Below are 15,451 nucleotides of genomic sequence, written 5' to 3' on the forward strand. Positions count from 1 at the left end.
GCGAATAGGCTGGTTCTGCAGAACTGTCTTGCTCTTCAGACTCCCTGAACACATGTAGAGACCTACTTAATGTTTGTTATGCTGGTGTTGCATCATTGCTCACCAGTGGGGCAGCAGCAAGTCTCTCTTGAAATTGATAGCACCTCGGGGGCTGTTCCAGAAGGCCACTATCGCTGGGTGCAGTATTGCACCATGACTGCCAGGTGGTGCTGCAGTCACCACTTCGGTCATGCTACGGCAGTTTGCTGATGCTGCAGGCTATGTGGCTCAGGCAGCTACGATGCAGGAAGGTGCTGGAGAGGCTGGGAGACACAGTACTGGTATGGTAAGGCAGCTCATGTGCTGTACACTTTTGCTTTTTAGGTCCCGGCTAGTGTAGGCTGCGCACATGCACAGTCTCGCCAGCGAGACTTAATGACTGTGAGTAGCGAGGGTAAACCCCGCCTCTCTCCTCCATTGGCTGGCCTCCTAAATGGCGGCCAGCCATTGGAGAAGAGGTCTCAGTGTTGTCATTCTCTCGCTCTAAACCCCGTCTTTTTCGGATTGTCAGTCAAAAAACCGCCCCCCCAATCGCAACAGGACGGGGCTTAGATCGAAAGAAGAACCATTTGCCTGTAAGCCCCATCCTGGGGGGCATGTTTTTGATTGTTGTTTACATCCTAGAAAACACGCCCCCAATCGCAAAAGGACGGGCTTAGAGACAAATGGCAGCACTTGTCATATAGTTCGAACTGGGCCCGAAGGTATCCGAGCGCGCTTTACATGAGCTCTCCGTTGATGTCATTGTATTGCGGTATTTGTGCGTTACTTAAGTCTCTTAACTGTGTGTTTGTGTGTGTGTATACATACACCGCATGTATTGTAATCTATGGTTTGATGCTCAATCAGTCGTACAGTCAGCGCTGCATTTTAGACCGGGTCACGTGGTCCAATGGCGCTCGAGAGTGGACCTTGGGCTTGATTGGCCGCCGCCTGTGGGATGCCGTGGTTCTGATGCTTGTCGGTCTGCGCTCACGTCCCCTCGCCCTTCCATTGGTTGGAAATAACAGACTTGCACACACAGAGCCTGCCACAGAGCATTAGTCTCTCTATCTGTAACCGAAGCTCGGCTCCGAGTGTTGTTGTTTGTTTTGAGTTGGGCAGATGAATCGGCTCTGTTGGCTTGTTTTGGGTGGTCTGTCTCTGCATCCTGCTGCTGCTGCCGCTGTGCAAGCACCTCGACGTTATTGTTCCCCTGCAGATCTCGGTGGCATTGACACCAATGTCTTGTGTCTGAAGGGCAGGTTTCTGCCATGAGTAATGCTGTTGTGCTGCATGCAGCGTCCGCCCGTGCTGCACCTGCTTTTTATAGGTTGGGCCCCTGGTAAGAGTAGCCCACGGAAGGGACGGCTGCCTGCGGTGCTGGTCGCCGGGGATGCCCTCTGCTTCAAGGAGCTTTAAATCATAGGATGTCCATTTTGAGTGAATACAGAGAGGGTACTTTTATGTCAGCTTTGTGGTGTTATACCACATTTTTCTAACTTCTAACCATGGACTACGGTTAATTATCGGACATCAAGCAGTCAATGTTAGCACATGTATGTAACCTGCTGACAGAAGTGATCGTCCACCAGAACAGTGTAGCTTTCTTGAATTGGGCTTGGTATTATTATTTTTCGGTGGCAGATGTAACTTGATTTTACTCCATTTGTCACACGCTTAGTGCCCTGTAAAATTTCCATGTTTTAATTCATTTTTTTCTGTTTCTAATGTGAGAAACCGAGGTGCCATTTACGTTTTGGTTGAGCTTTATTGTATGGTTACCTGGTGATTTTGTAATGTCTCTTGTGTGGCTAGTAAATAAAATACCTTCAGGAAGCATTGCTTTTCTGAGCACTAACAGAGCTTCCCTGTGTTTTTGGCAGCAGCTGGCAGGCAACTGACAATAAAATCTAAATCATGTGGGACTAAAACAGTGCTGTTTGGAAAGCTTACAATAATGCACTGTTCATGGGTTTTTTCTCCTGTGCCCAAGTAAAAGCTGCTTGCCTGCTCTTTGGAGCAGCAGGAAATAATTGAAGTATTGCTTAATTGCTCTAACTTTAGAGCAGGGAAAAAGCGGATTGTTTTGACCTGGCCATGTTCTATCCAACAGTATCCTAATGAGCTAAATTGTAGACTTAGGAGGTATGGTGTTTTTTTGTTGTTGTGGGGGGGTAGTTCTGTTGAAATGTAATATATTTTTGGATTGCCAGGCAATAAAGGCAGGTATACATGTATTCTGGCTTTTTTTTAAGAACCTTGTTAAATGCCGACAAACTTTGTCTGAAGAAACGTTAATATTAGCCAATCAAAGTAGTTCCCCCTATTGCTGTTTTTATTCGGGGATGAATTACCTAATGCCCAGTATTGCTGCTGCTGTTCTGGTCATTTTAGGAAATTGCACATATGTGTGTGTGGGGCTCTGTGTGTGTGGGGGGCTCTGTGTGTGTGGCTCTGTGTGTGTGGGGCTCTGTGTGTGGGGCTCTGTGTGTTTGTGTGTGGGTCTGTGTGTTTGTGTGTGGGTGTGTGTGTGTGTGTGGCTCTGTGTGTGTGTGTGTGGGTCTGCGTGTTTGTGTGTGGCATTTGCGAGAGATTAAGCTATTGGCATTGTAAATGATAATGCCATTTATTTATCCGTTTTCAAAACCAACACATAAATAAAAATGTTGTCATTTACAATGCCAATAGCTCTAACTTTTGCAAAGGCGAGACTGTTGCATTGTAAATGCTTGTTGTTTATGCCGCTACAATAGGCTCTTCTCCATGCTAGATGGCTTTGTGTTACTTCTCCCTTGTGTTACTTCGCGGCAGCAGTCATTCCTCTGAATGCGGGCCTCTACATTCACTGGAGATGCCGCGTTCAGGTGCAGGACTCCTGTTCACTCGATGGGACGCCTCCCACCAGACTCCTTTCCCACTGGCCAGACCTTCCATGCTGGATGTGGGCTTGTTCCCATTGCCCCCCCCCCCCCCGGTACAGGCTCTCTTCTCACCGGAACACGTGGCAACAGGAGGGACAGCGCACCACCTCCTGAGCAGGTATGGAGGTATATTTTCTGGCACTGTGGTCTGGCAGTATCCGGGCTCCACAGGTGCGCCTGGCAGCCTTCAGTCTCTCACTGCTGCATCACTGGTGGCCCACTCTCACGCTGCAGGCATTGTCTAGCTTGATGTCAGTGGGTACTGCAGGTGCCGCCTATACTTCCTAACCCTGGGCAGTGCATGCAGCAGGGCACTCTGAAGTGGGGCGGTTTGAGTAGTGCATAGAAGGGGTGCGGACGTGTCTGTAGTGTCCTGCTGGACACGTTCTAGTCAGGGCTCGAGTCGGGGTACCACGCGGGTGGACTGCATCCCCCCACTTATTTTACCAGGAGCTCGATTACTGGAGAAAATAGAGCCACACATTCACACTTTGGCCTCTCTGGGGCAAGATCGGAGCTCATCACGAACACTGCTCACACGCTGGCTTTATCTGATGCAATCGCATCTAGGGGGTGAGCGCAGGGAGGCAATGAGTCTGATGGTGCAAGCCACCTTTCGTGACATCACTTCCTGTCGTAACGTCAGCGTCCCCCACTTCTTTTTTTAGGACTTGTGCCCTGGTTCTAGTGTTCCATCTATGTTGCACCTCACATGGCACACCCACCCATCACAAGTGTCACCGGTCAGGTGACCCTGCTCATAAAAGGGGCGGAGCGCACGTGCCCTGGGCCAGTTACAGTACCCTACCACATGGGGTCTGTGTCCTTCATTGTAAGCATGTGGGCCTAGGGCCCACGACACCACAGTGTCGCTCTTCTTTGCGGGGTACCGTGTCTGACTCCTGCCAGCAGGTGCCTGAGGCAAGACACCTCTCTTGGGGCTGCAGCACCTCCAGGGCATACACGTGCCCAGAGTACAGGTGTCGGCAGGGCTGGGCTGCTGCGCGAGGACATACAGTCTTTTGTCTCCCACCTCAGGGCCGGTCAATACAGCTGCTGCAGCAGGAACCTCAGCATGTAAGGTCACCTCTGGGAGGCCTCAATCAGGCCTGTCTGCAGTCGTTGTTTTGCAGGCAGCATGTGCAGGCATACCCTGGACATGAGCAACTCTTCTCTTTGCGAGAAATAGCGGGATGGCTGCCAGTATACAAGCGGGTCAGACCCGCTCATCGGCAATATAGAGTTGTGGGCCCTGGGCCCACATGCTATTGAAATGATGGACACGGAAACCGTGGGTATGCTTCGTTATCTAGCCACAAGCACGTGCACTTGGGCTCTTTTATTAAGAGGTCCAGTCACTCATGACACCTGTGTTGGATGAGTGTGGGGTGTGTGTGTGGCCAGCCCTCGAGGGAGTGGCTGGTAAAACAAGTGCCTGCTGAGACACTAGAACGTGTCCAGCAGGACACTACAACACAGTGCCTCTGTGCAGGTAGCAGGAGAGGAGTCCGTTGCAGAACAAATATGCAAATTACGGGATGGCTAAGTACTCTTTCCTACTAATTCTCAATTGCGTTTATGTCTATGGGTGTACAATTACCCAGATTCGTCTCTAATACAAATATTTTCATAGGCAAGTAGCTTATGCCTGTATATGAATGTGCATCTTTTTAATAGCAAGCCTTCTGCTGCACCTTCGACATTGGAGACTGTAAAATAAAGCCATGTCCTGGCATTTCAATCCAATGTTCCAGTTGTAAGGAAGAACATTCTATTAAAAGCTTGTTTAATGAAGCAGAAATTAGAACATTTATTGAATGAGCCCTGTTGTATTATAAAAGGGTTGCGAACAAGGTTATTAGTAATGTGATCAAATTCATGTCATTTGTAGAAATTAAATTAGTACTAAAGTGATTCATAGCGTCAGCCACCTGGTTTTAACTTTTCCTAACTATTATAAAATATTCCCCATTGTGACTAAATGATCTTTTTTTACCAGCACCGGCACTTGGGACAGTAGCCACGCGGTGGCACTGTTTGTCTAATTTGGAGATGAGCAGAACAACAGTTGTTTATTCATTCAATAATCATTAAAAGCAACTAATTCCCCATTTTATAGCTTTGGAGAGCTCGAAAAATCTGAATGATCACATTGGTAGGAGTGTGATGGTTAGTAGTTGTGTAGGTACTGTGCAGTTGTGTAGGTACTGTCATTGGCAGCGCTGTCAGTGACAATCTGTGGTGCAGGCTACGGTGGCCTCCTAACAAGGACCCTGGCACTGTTGTAACAAATTAAGCACTGCGCAGGCAATATTCCCTCAGCTCTGTGAATTCACCTTTCCACAAGGAGGTAGCCTTGGAATGGTATTTTTTCCAGTCATCATCACTCTGGCAAGGTGCTTGTCTGTGCCAAACATCAGTGCTGCAACATTCATCGGTCGACTTTAGATTTGATGCTGCGGCCAGCCAAGTCTGTCATGATGGTATAAACAAATATAAAGAATGAAAAGCGACATAAAACAGGGATGAGGGAGAAAGGAAAGGAATGAAATAAAAAATAGGGATAGGTGAGACAGGAAAAGTGAGGAAGTAAACGATTTCAGAACAAGACACCCAGCACTGTGTCTAAGAAGCCAATGTGCATTTATGTCACTCTTCTTGCCAAAGGGCGTGATAAAGTGCGCGAACTGTTATGAGAATGTGTTTTAACAACAAGGGAGCCCAAATAAGTCAACCATGGATCTTGGGATTAGTACTTTATAATCAACAGTGGTCCATAGGCAAAGTAAATTCAACAAGCAAAAATGAAATATAGACACAATTGTAGCTATATTTGGTTTCCTGACCTGCCCAGCCGGGAGAGGGTCTAATGTTTACTATAAATCAGTTACAAGAAATGTTTCAACGAATATGCAACGTGGGGCACAATCCTGTGTCCCACAATTCACACAATAACATATACACAAGGAAAACAGAAACAGAGGGGCTTTTTAGGCAAACGCTGGTGGTTAGCGGCACTTTCAATTGAATAGTGGCAAAGTGCAGCAAAACAATGAAGAGTTAGAATAAATCCAACAACACGGCAAGGTTAGATTTATTATACCTATCACAGAAAAGAAGTTATAGAACTTTCTTATCTTATGAACTATAATCCAGCCTTCCAGCAGCATTTCCTGATCAGCTAGCCTTTGGCAGGCTAAGCAAAACTGCTCTGATGAGGTATGAAGTGGCCTGCATAGAGACAAAGGACATCAGGTTGGATGAGATTGCAAGCTGCAGAACAAAATGCAGGAAAAGGGCTGGATAGCCAAACTGGTCTTCAAAGAGGGAATGACAGTTATGACAGAATACCGGTTGACCACCACTTCCTGCCCAACCCCCGCCAGACAGGAGCCCCAGTAATTTAATTAGCAGAGGGGCAATAAGGGGATTGTTAGGGAAACTTAGCCACACCAGTGTGTTGGCTTAGGCAGCTCTTCACCTACAGGAGAAAGTTTCTCCATTATGGATTTTAGGGAATAGTGATTTTTGGGTCAAGAATATGACACACATTGGTCAGGGGTGCCCCGCTGCTTATTAACCCAGAAGCACGGATAAATATGGGAGAACTGCCCAGCAACCCAGATCCCTGCCTTTAAACTACCATAAGAAGAAGGACTGCCTTGCTGGCCCCTTGGACTGCACAAGAGAGGACTGCACTCATAAGGACTGCACCTGTTGCAAACTATTGCCTTCAGCCCAAACAGGACTTTGCGTTGCTTTGAAAATTGAAGGAGTGGACTCTCTAAAAGCAAAATATTAAAAGAACTCCACCTGCATCATCTCCAGCATGAATAAACCAGCTGACCACCTTCAGCTGGACTTTAAAGGATTTGTGCACGTGCATTGCGGGAGTCCCAATATTCCCAGGGAGCCACTCAGAGCTTCTGGAACCTTGTATTGGTGTTGTGGACACTTTGGAACCCCAAAAGGACCTTCTGGAAGAAGTTCCAGAAATCTGGAGAACTTTAGAGAATTTTTGGTAAAAAGCTCCATAGGTTGACTGACTCGTCTTTGAGAATCAAGCTGCTGATGTTGAACTGTGCCCCAGCCTAGATTTCAGGTTTGTCCAGCTGAAAGCTCAGTGGCCATGACTTACAGGATTTCACAGAGGCCTCATGCTGAATCAATCCTCCATTGTCGACTTGAAACCTGGCCTGAAGAGGAACCTCGTTTGATGTTGAGAGAAAATGCTCCTTAAAAGTTACTAAGTCAGAAGGCAAAAACTTGACCAGAGCCTACTGCTCAAAGTATCCGACCCACACTCCATAGCAGTCAGCCTGAAACTTTGAATTGGTCTTGGTCTAGCAGAACCAGATTGCCCAAGTTGGCGCTGTCTGTTTTTAGGCACTAGAAAGGATTGAATCTTTTTTTTTTCTCTCTGGTTCTCTACATTGAATTATTGTCAGTCTGGTGTCATTTTGATCATAAAAATATTTCCTATTTTTATAAATTGGTGTTGGATTGTATGTTTTGTTGTTTTTTAGATGCTTTACACACCTGTCTTCTAAGTTAAGCCTGCCCGCTCGCAGCCAGCTAGCAAGGGTTGAGCAAGGGAATAATTTATTGAGACCTTTGCTAGAACTTATATTGTAAGTGTGGCCTTATTACTAGTGGTAGGTACCTACCCACACCTAATAATAGGCCACATTCCAACAGTTGGCCATACTGAATTGGTTTTGTTGCTATGGAGAAGAACTAAGCAGGAGCATCGTTGAAGCCAGGCTCACCGGTGATGCACCCACAGTGGATCAGCTTGGCAGGTTGGTCCTAGTTCTCCATGCAAAATTCCTTAAATAGAAGTCCAAAGTCCCATGTTTTAGAACTAGGCAGAAGGGATACACTCTGACTTAAAGGGTTCCAGAACCTCAGTAACAGCCCTTGGAGTCGGGAATCACTCCACAGAAGCAACCAGCATGGTCCCAGGCAGGTCCAGCTGAAACCAGACAGCTAGGCTCTTCCAGGAAAGTGGGATTCTTGCAGCTTTTTATGTCTATGTATCTTAACAAAATTGTAGCCAACTGACTCTTGAAAACTACTTCTTTGTCTGAGGTACAAATAGTAGCAGGTCCTGCCCTTAAGATTATACTCAAACATCTCAACAGCAGGCGCAGTCCTTCTTCTGTATTCCACAGGTCCAACAGTGATCTGAAGAAGAGACCTAGAGCTACCACATTTATGCCTGGCACTAGCTTATGGATGGGGTGACTTATAGCTCCTCTCTAAAAAATAAGGAAAATGTTTCCAGGTGCAACTCTACCCGCTTTTACAACAGTTCCTGTTGGCAGCAAGGGATCCCATTTTGCACCTATCTACAAAAAAGAAACATAGAAAACCTTTTTTTATCCTGTGGATCCCTCCTCTGTCCATCTCAGAGGTGTGACCAAAGAAATTAGCAACCCCTCTTCTGTGGTCACTTAAAACCTGTCCTAGGGGCAGATATTTCCCACTGTGATTGATGCCTGACTGGCTATGGAGATAAAGGAAGGGGACAGGCCCAGGAGTTGGCTACATCTGCTTGTGACAGGACTGTAATTCATTTCCTGGGCAAAGTCTAAATGGTCATCATGCCAGAGAAAAAGAAAAAAGAGCTTCCACACCCAAGGTCTTAGCCTCTGATCTGGTAGCAAGGTCAGATGTCATCAAGTAGCTATTATGCTCCTGGGTGGTAGTTGGAAGCTCATGCAAATGGAATTCCAAAGTTTTAGGCAGGTTACAGGTGACATTTTAAAAGTACTTTTTGTTCAACATTTATTACAAATACTAGTTAACCAATGAATTGGAATTGCAAAAAATGTTTTTAAAAGCCCAAGAATGATCTTTTTATCTGTTTCCTATGTGGAGAAAAAAGATTTCATTTAAATAGTAACTCCTAATGCTTTCCTATGGAACAACTAATCTTGCTATAGTGAAAATAGCTTTTGGGGCCATGTCATTGTAAGGACATAATTCACATGAAGTTTTACACGTCCTTCTTTTAATACTGTGAGAAATTGAGTTGTTTATTTAGTGGTGCTTTAACCCTAATCAAGCAAAAGACACAATGCCTGTCAGGGTTCACTACAAATGTCACTAAATATCCCTGTGCTTAACCCTCTGGTAGCTTGGCACAAACACAGTCATGCTTAACCTGGAATAAATGTGTAAAGTATTGCTACAGCAAACAAACATTAATAAAGTGAAAACCTAACAAACGGAAAATCTGACTCCGATTTAAAAAAATAGAGTGCATTTTGATAAATTATTTGACACTAAATGACAAAAATCCAATCAGTAGAACCCGAGTTATACATTTTTTATGTTTAATGTAAAAACTAGTGCCCTAAAGATCTAGTCACGAGAAACTGGGTCAAAGTAAAAATATATGGCTGACTGCAATGGAATTTGAATCGTATACAAAAAGTTGATTGGACCCTGTTCATTCTTACCTTTGGACTTAGAGGAAATTTCAGCAAAAAGTTATCAGAAAAGGTAAAGGCCAGCAGGACAAGGCTGCAGGTGGTGCATGAGGAAGAAGACGTCATCATTAGTGTGTCGCTGGACAAACATGCGATGAAGAAGATTTCAGCATTCAAACTGAGGGCCAGATTTCGATGTCCATCAATTGGGTGCTGGGACCAACCTCCTGTCATGGTCCCAACCCAGGAATTAGGATTAGGATGCAGTCCCATTCTTTACAATGGGAGCATGCATTCCAACTGGAATGCATGCTCCCATTGTGAAGAGAAGAGGTGCAGTTTATTTATTTATTTTTTACAATTTATAGAGCGCGAACAAATGCCCGTAGGCGTCTCGGCGCTAGAAACAGTGCGTAAAGTTCCCACAGAGGCTAAATCAACAGCCGTTATTGACCAAACAGCCAGGTCTTTATTTTTCTGTGAAATTGCATCAGGGACGAGCTTTCTCTGATGGCTACTGGCAAAGAATTCCACAGTCTGGGAGCGGCCACCAGGAAGCACCTATCGCCCCAAGTGACTGTTTTGGTTCGCGGTACCATCAGAAGATTGAGGTTATTAGATCGAAGCGATCTTGTGGATGAGTGGAACATAAGATGGGCTTTCAGGAAATGCGGGCCGTGAATATGCAGTGCTTTGTATACTATACAAAGGGTTTTGAATGTAATCCTATTCCGGATCTTGAGCCAGAGAAGATCGTTTATGGCCTCCGAGATTGGCATGAACTTCGGGGTTCCAGACAGGAGACGGGCTGCAGCATTCTGGATTGTCTGCAGTTTATTAGTCACTATCACCTGGGCATTGATAAATAGGCCATTGCAGTAGTCGAGAGAGGACAACACCAGGGAACTTACCAGTGTCTTTCCTGCTGCAGCTGGCAAGAACGGCATCATTTTCTTAATCAGCCTAAGTTTATTGTTGGCAGTGGCTGCTGTTTTTGTTTGCGTGGGCCATAAAATTCAGGTTCTCGTCAAAAGTCACTCCGAGATTTCTGACAGTAGGGACCGGTTTAGGGGGGGTCCCATACGTGGGCAGCCACCAAGTAGTAGACCAACTGGGTGAGAGATGTCCGAAAATGACCACCTCCGTTTTTTCGGAATTTAGTTTTAGGCAATTGGAGGCCATCCACTCTCCAATCGCCCGCATGCCCCCTTGAAAGTTTTCTGCTACCCTCTCTCCATCACCATTAATGGCCAACACAAGCTGCGTGTCATCTGCGTAGGAGGTAAGGCTCATCCCATGGGCCTTGATGACAGATGCCAGGTCCGACACATAGATATTAAATAGTGTCGGACTTAGGGATGAGCCTTGGGGTACCCCACACGGCAGTGACAGCTTGTCTGATTGAAAATGCCCCAATGTGACCACCTGCGTTCGCCCAGCCAAAAAGGAGGAAAGCAAGTTCTTTGCCAGGTGGCGAATGCCCATCTTTCCGACACGGTCCACCAAGATCTTGTGGTCGACCGTGTCGAAGGCTGCGGATAAATCGAGTAATCGGGGTGAAAATTGCAAAAAACACAGTTGATGGACAGAATGTAGAACAATGTCATACATTCACCCCAGTACAAGGATCTGGGCCTAAATCCATCGGTTTTTTGCACTCCACACCACCCTGGGTTAGACACTGGCTATATGCAAATCAGCTCTGACCCTGTGCCTCATGGGAACAGTCCAGTCCGAACTACCAAGCCATGTCTTTCCCAGACCGGAATCAAGCATCCAAGGACCGGTTTCTGGCTATCAGCCTTCATCAGCCTGGATAGCTTGACTCCAGTGGTGTGGAGAGCCTGGGACTCACGTCTGAGTATACCCAGCACACTCGGGGTGAAAATTGCAAAAAACACAGTTGATGGACAGAATGTAGAACAATGTCATACATTCACCCCAGTACAAGGATCTGGGCCTAAATCCATCGTTTTTTTGCACTCCACACCACCCTGGGTTAGACACTGGCTATATGCAAATCAGCTCTGACCCTGTGCCTCATGGGAACAGTCCAGTCCGAACTACCAAGCCATGTCTTTCCCAGACCGGAATCAAGCATCCAAGGACCGGTTTCTGGCTATCAGCCTTCATCAGCCTGGATAGCTTGACTCCAGTGGTGTGGAGAGCCTGGGACTCACGTCTGAGTATACCCAGCACACTCGGGGTGAAAATTGCAAAAAACACAGTTGATGGACAGAATGTAGAACAATGTCATATATTCACCCCAGTACAAGGATCTGGGCCAGAATCCATCGGTTTTTTGCACTCCACACCACCCTGGGTTAGACACTGGCTATATGCAAATCAGCTCTGACCCTGTGCCTCATGGGAACAGTCCAGTCCGAACTACCAAGCCATGTCTTTCCCAGACCGGAATCAAGCATCCAAGGACCGGTTTCTGGCTATCAGCCTTCATCAGCCTGGATAGCTTGACTCCAGTGGTGTGGAGAGCCTGGGACTCACGTCTGAGTATACCCAGCACACTCGGGGTGAAAATTGCAAAAAAAACAGTTGATGGACAGAATGTAGAACAATGTCACACATTCACCCCAGTACAAGGATCTGGGCCTAAATCCATCGTTTTTTTGCACTCCACACCACCCTGGGTTAGACACTGGCTATATGCAAATCAACTCTGACCCTGTGCCTCATGGGAACAGTCCAGTCCGAACTACCTAGCCATGTCTTTCCCAGACCGCAATCAAGCATCCTAGGACCGGTGTCTGGCTATCAGCCTTCATCAGCCTGGATAGCTTGACTCCAGTGGTGTCGAGAGCCTGGGACTCACGTCTGATAATACCCAGCACACTCGGGGTGAAAATTGCAAAAAACACAGTTGATGGACAGAATGTAGAACAATGTCATACATTCACCCCAGTACAAGGATCTGGGCCTAAATCCATCGGTTTTTTGCACTCCACACCACCCTGGGTTAGACACTGGCTATATGCAAATCAGCTCTGACCCTGTGCCTCATGGGAACAGTCCAGTCCGAACTACCAAGCCATGTCTTTCCCAGACCGGAATCAAGCATCCAAGAACCGGTTTCTGGCTATCGGCCTTCATCAGCCTGGATAGCTTGACTCCAGTGGTGTGGAGAGCCTGGGACTCACGTCTGAGTGTACCCAGCACACTCGGGGTGAAAATTGCAAAAAACACAGTTGATGGACAGAATGTAGAACAATGTCATACATTCACCTCAGTACAAGGATCTGGGCCTAAATCCATCGGTTTTTTGCACTCCACACCACCCTGGGTTAGACACTGGCTATATGCAAATCAGCTCTGACCCTGTGCCTCAAGGGAACAGTCCAGTCCGAACTACCAAGCCATGTCTTTCCCAGACCGGAATCAAGCATCCAAGGACCGGTTTCTGGCTATCAGCCTTCATCAGCCTGGATAGCTTGACTCCAGTGGTGTGGAGAGCCTGGGACTCACGTCTGAGTATACCCAGCACACTCGGGGTGAAAATTGCAAAAAACACAGTTGATGGACAGAATGTAGAACAATGTCATACATTCACCCCAGTACAAGGATCTGGGCCTAAATCCATCGTTTTTTTGCACTCCACACCACCCTGGGTTAGACACTGGCTATATGCAAATCAGCTCTGACCCTGTGACTCATGGGAACAGTCCAGTCCGAACTACCAAGCCATGTCTTTCCCAGACCGGAATCAAGCATCCAAGGACCGGTTTCTGGCTATCAGCCTTCATCAGCCTGGATAGCTTGACTCCAGTGGTGTGGAGAGCCTGGGACTCACGTCTGAGTATACCCAGCACACTCGGGGTGAAAATTGCAAAAAACACAGTTGATGGACAGAATGTAGAACAATGTCATACATTCACCCCAGTACAAGGATCTGGGCCTAAATCCATCTTTTTTTTGCACTCCACACCACCCTGGGTTAGACACTACATCGAGTAATACCAGTACCGCTGTTCCTCCCTGGTCCCGGACCACTCGTATATCCTCAGTCGCTTTGATTAGGGCAGTCTCCGTACCATGGTACTTACGAAAGCCGAATTGGGTGTTGTCCAATGATTGGTGCTTCTCTACAAACTCCGAAAGTTGTATATTCATTGCTTCTCAACTACCTTGGCTAAAAAAGGTAGGCTAGCTATGGGGCAGTAGTTTTTTAATTGCTCCTTGTCCAGATTGGCTTTCTTCAGAAGAGGCTTAACCAGTGTATTCTTCAGTGAATCCGGGTATATCCCAGTTCTGAACATTGCATTACAGACTGAGGTGATATCAGGAGCCAAACAATCCATCACCGGACGGATGGCCTTGAGAGGACAGGGATGTAATGCAGATCCAGATTTAATGGTAGCAATAATGTCCTTAATTTGTGTCTCTGCGAGGTCTGTGAACTGGAGCAGTTCAGTATCCTGAGTCATGCTGTCAGGCATGGCGAGTGGATTACTGTTTTAACGGTGAATGCTTGATATATGTCATTCACCTTGGTAAAAAAGAAATTGGCCAATGAATCAGAGAAAGATCGGGATGGTGGCGGAACTAGGCCTGGAGTGTTTCCCGCTAAGATCTTGGTGATCTCATACAGTTTTTTACTGGAGTTTTTGGCGTTATCGATCTGTTCTGTAAAGAACTTTTTCTTAGTTTCGACAAAGAGGGCTTTATACAGCCCTAGTGCTTCCTTGTAGCTAGCTTTGCTTTCTGAGCTGTAGGATCTGCGCCAATGCCTTTTCCTATTTCTGCAGAGTTGTTTCTGTTTGCGCAGTTCCTCTGTGAACCACGGGCCGAGGGCGCTGTTCTATTTCTCGAAGGTTGTTTAGTCGGGGCTAAGGTGTCTGTAGCAGTGCCAGCCACTCCTGAAATTGACATGTGGCAGTGTTGGGGTCAGTGGACAGACAAGGCCGGGTCCTATCCAGAAGAGCAGTTAACTCCGTCTGTTCGATATCTTTCCAGACCTTAAAAGGTTCTGGTCTCAATGGGGGGTCTCTTCTAGTCTTGGTCACCTTGACTGAGATTCTCATTAAGATGGCATAGTGATCAGTCCAAGGCATGGGCAAGGTATCTATTATTTTTAGGCCTTCCATATTGGAAAAGATGCCATCCAGAGTATGGCCGGCCTTGTGAGTGGGGATAGTGACCAATTGCCGAAGACTCAAGGTATCCATATCTGATATCAAGGTACGGGTGTCGTTATCGTATTCATCCCTGCACCCCCGGCAGGCACCTCAAGGTGCCTACCAGAGGGTGCAGGGCTAACCAGGGGTGCCTCCTCGGCCACCATTGGAGGTCTTGCACCATTGGGGGCCCTGCTGGGCCCCCCAAAGTCGACTTCCAACAGCATTTGTGTGTCAGAAAGGCCGGCACAGAAAGGTTGTCAGAATCTGACATTGTAATACCTCGGCAGAAAGAGCCACCCTTGGGATTACAGCAGGCTTTCGGTATCTTCCAGTCTGTAGGAAACCATTCAGAAATCAAGTTTGGAGTCATTTCGGACCAACTCCATCCACATGGGTCGGTCGGAAATTAATTCAAACTGCTAATTACGATGCTGTAGGAACCACTCTAACTGAGGGTCAGAGCTGTTTCCTATGGCATAGTAATCAGCCCCTTCGTCAATTGTATGGAAATGTCAAATCTCCAGTGGGATGAAGCTGGAGGGTGTAGACGATGAGAGTTTTATCAAGCTGGATATTATTTGTCGAAGGACCACTGAGCAGGATTTACTACTGTGGAAATGAACGTAGCAGGAGCTGCCATAAAGTCAGGTCAACCAGTGATGCACCTTGGGTGGATAAACAAGCAGGCTGGTCCTGGTCTTCTCTCGGTTTTCAAAGCAGTTTTTAGCCGCCAATTTGCCAAGTCCCAAGTTTTGGCTTTTGGCTATCTGGGCACCTCAAAGGCACCACCAAGGATCCAGGAGTGGAGGCACGCCACTCGAGAGTTAGGACTCACTCAGCTGGGTTCAAGATGGTTGGAGCCTTTTCTCTCATGAGGCTCTGATCAGGAGGTCAGCAAACTGCCCTTTTCGTAACTCTGGCAGTCCTTGGTTCAAGAAGT

The 15,451-nt window shown here is 46.8% G+C and overlaps 1 protein-coding gene across 1 annotated transcript in view; it reads left to right on the plus strand.

Annotated features, from left to right (window-relative positions):
• The first annotated feature begins 229 nt into the window (after positions 1 to 229).
• Positions 230 to 15,451, plus strand: part of LOC147689788 (uncharacterized) — a 33,259-nt gene continuing 18,037 nt past the window's right edge. The window contains exon 1 of the mRNA XM_086939438.1: positions 230 to 325. Within this exon, the coding sequence (XP_086795564.1) occupies positions 230 to 325 (96 nt within the window). The remainder of the gene's footprint in view (positions 326 to 15,451) is intronic.

The sequence above is a fragment of the Lissotriton vulgaris genome, chromosome 9, assembly GCF_964263255.1.
Source record: "Lissotriton vulgaris chromosome 9, aLisVul1.2, whole genome shotgun sequence".
Lineage (NCBI taxonomy): Eukaryota > Metazoa > Chordata > Amphibia > Caudata > Salamandridae > Lissotriton > Lissotriton vulgaris.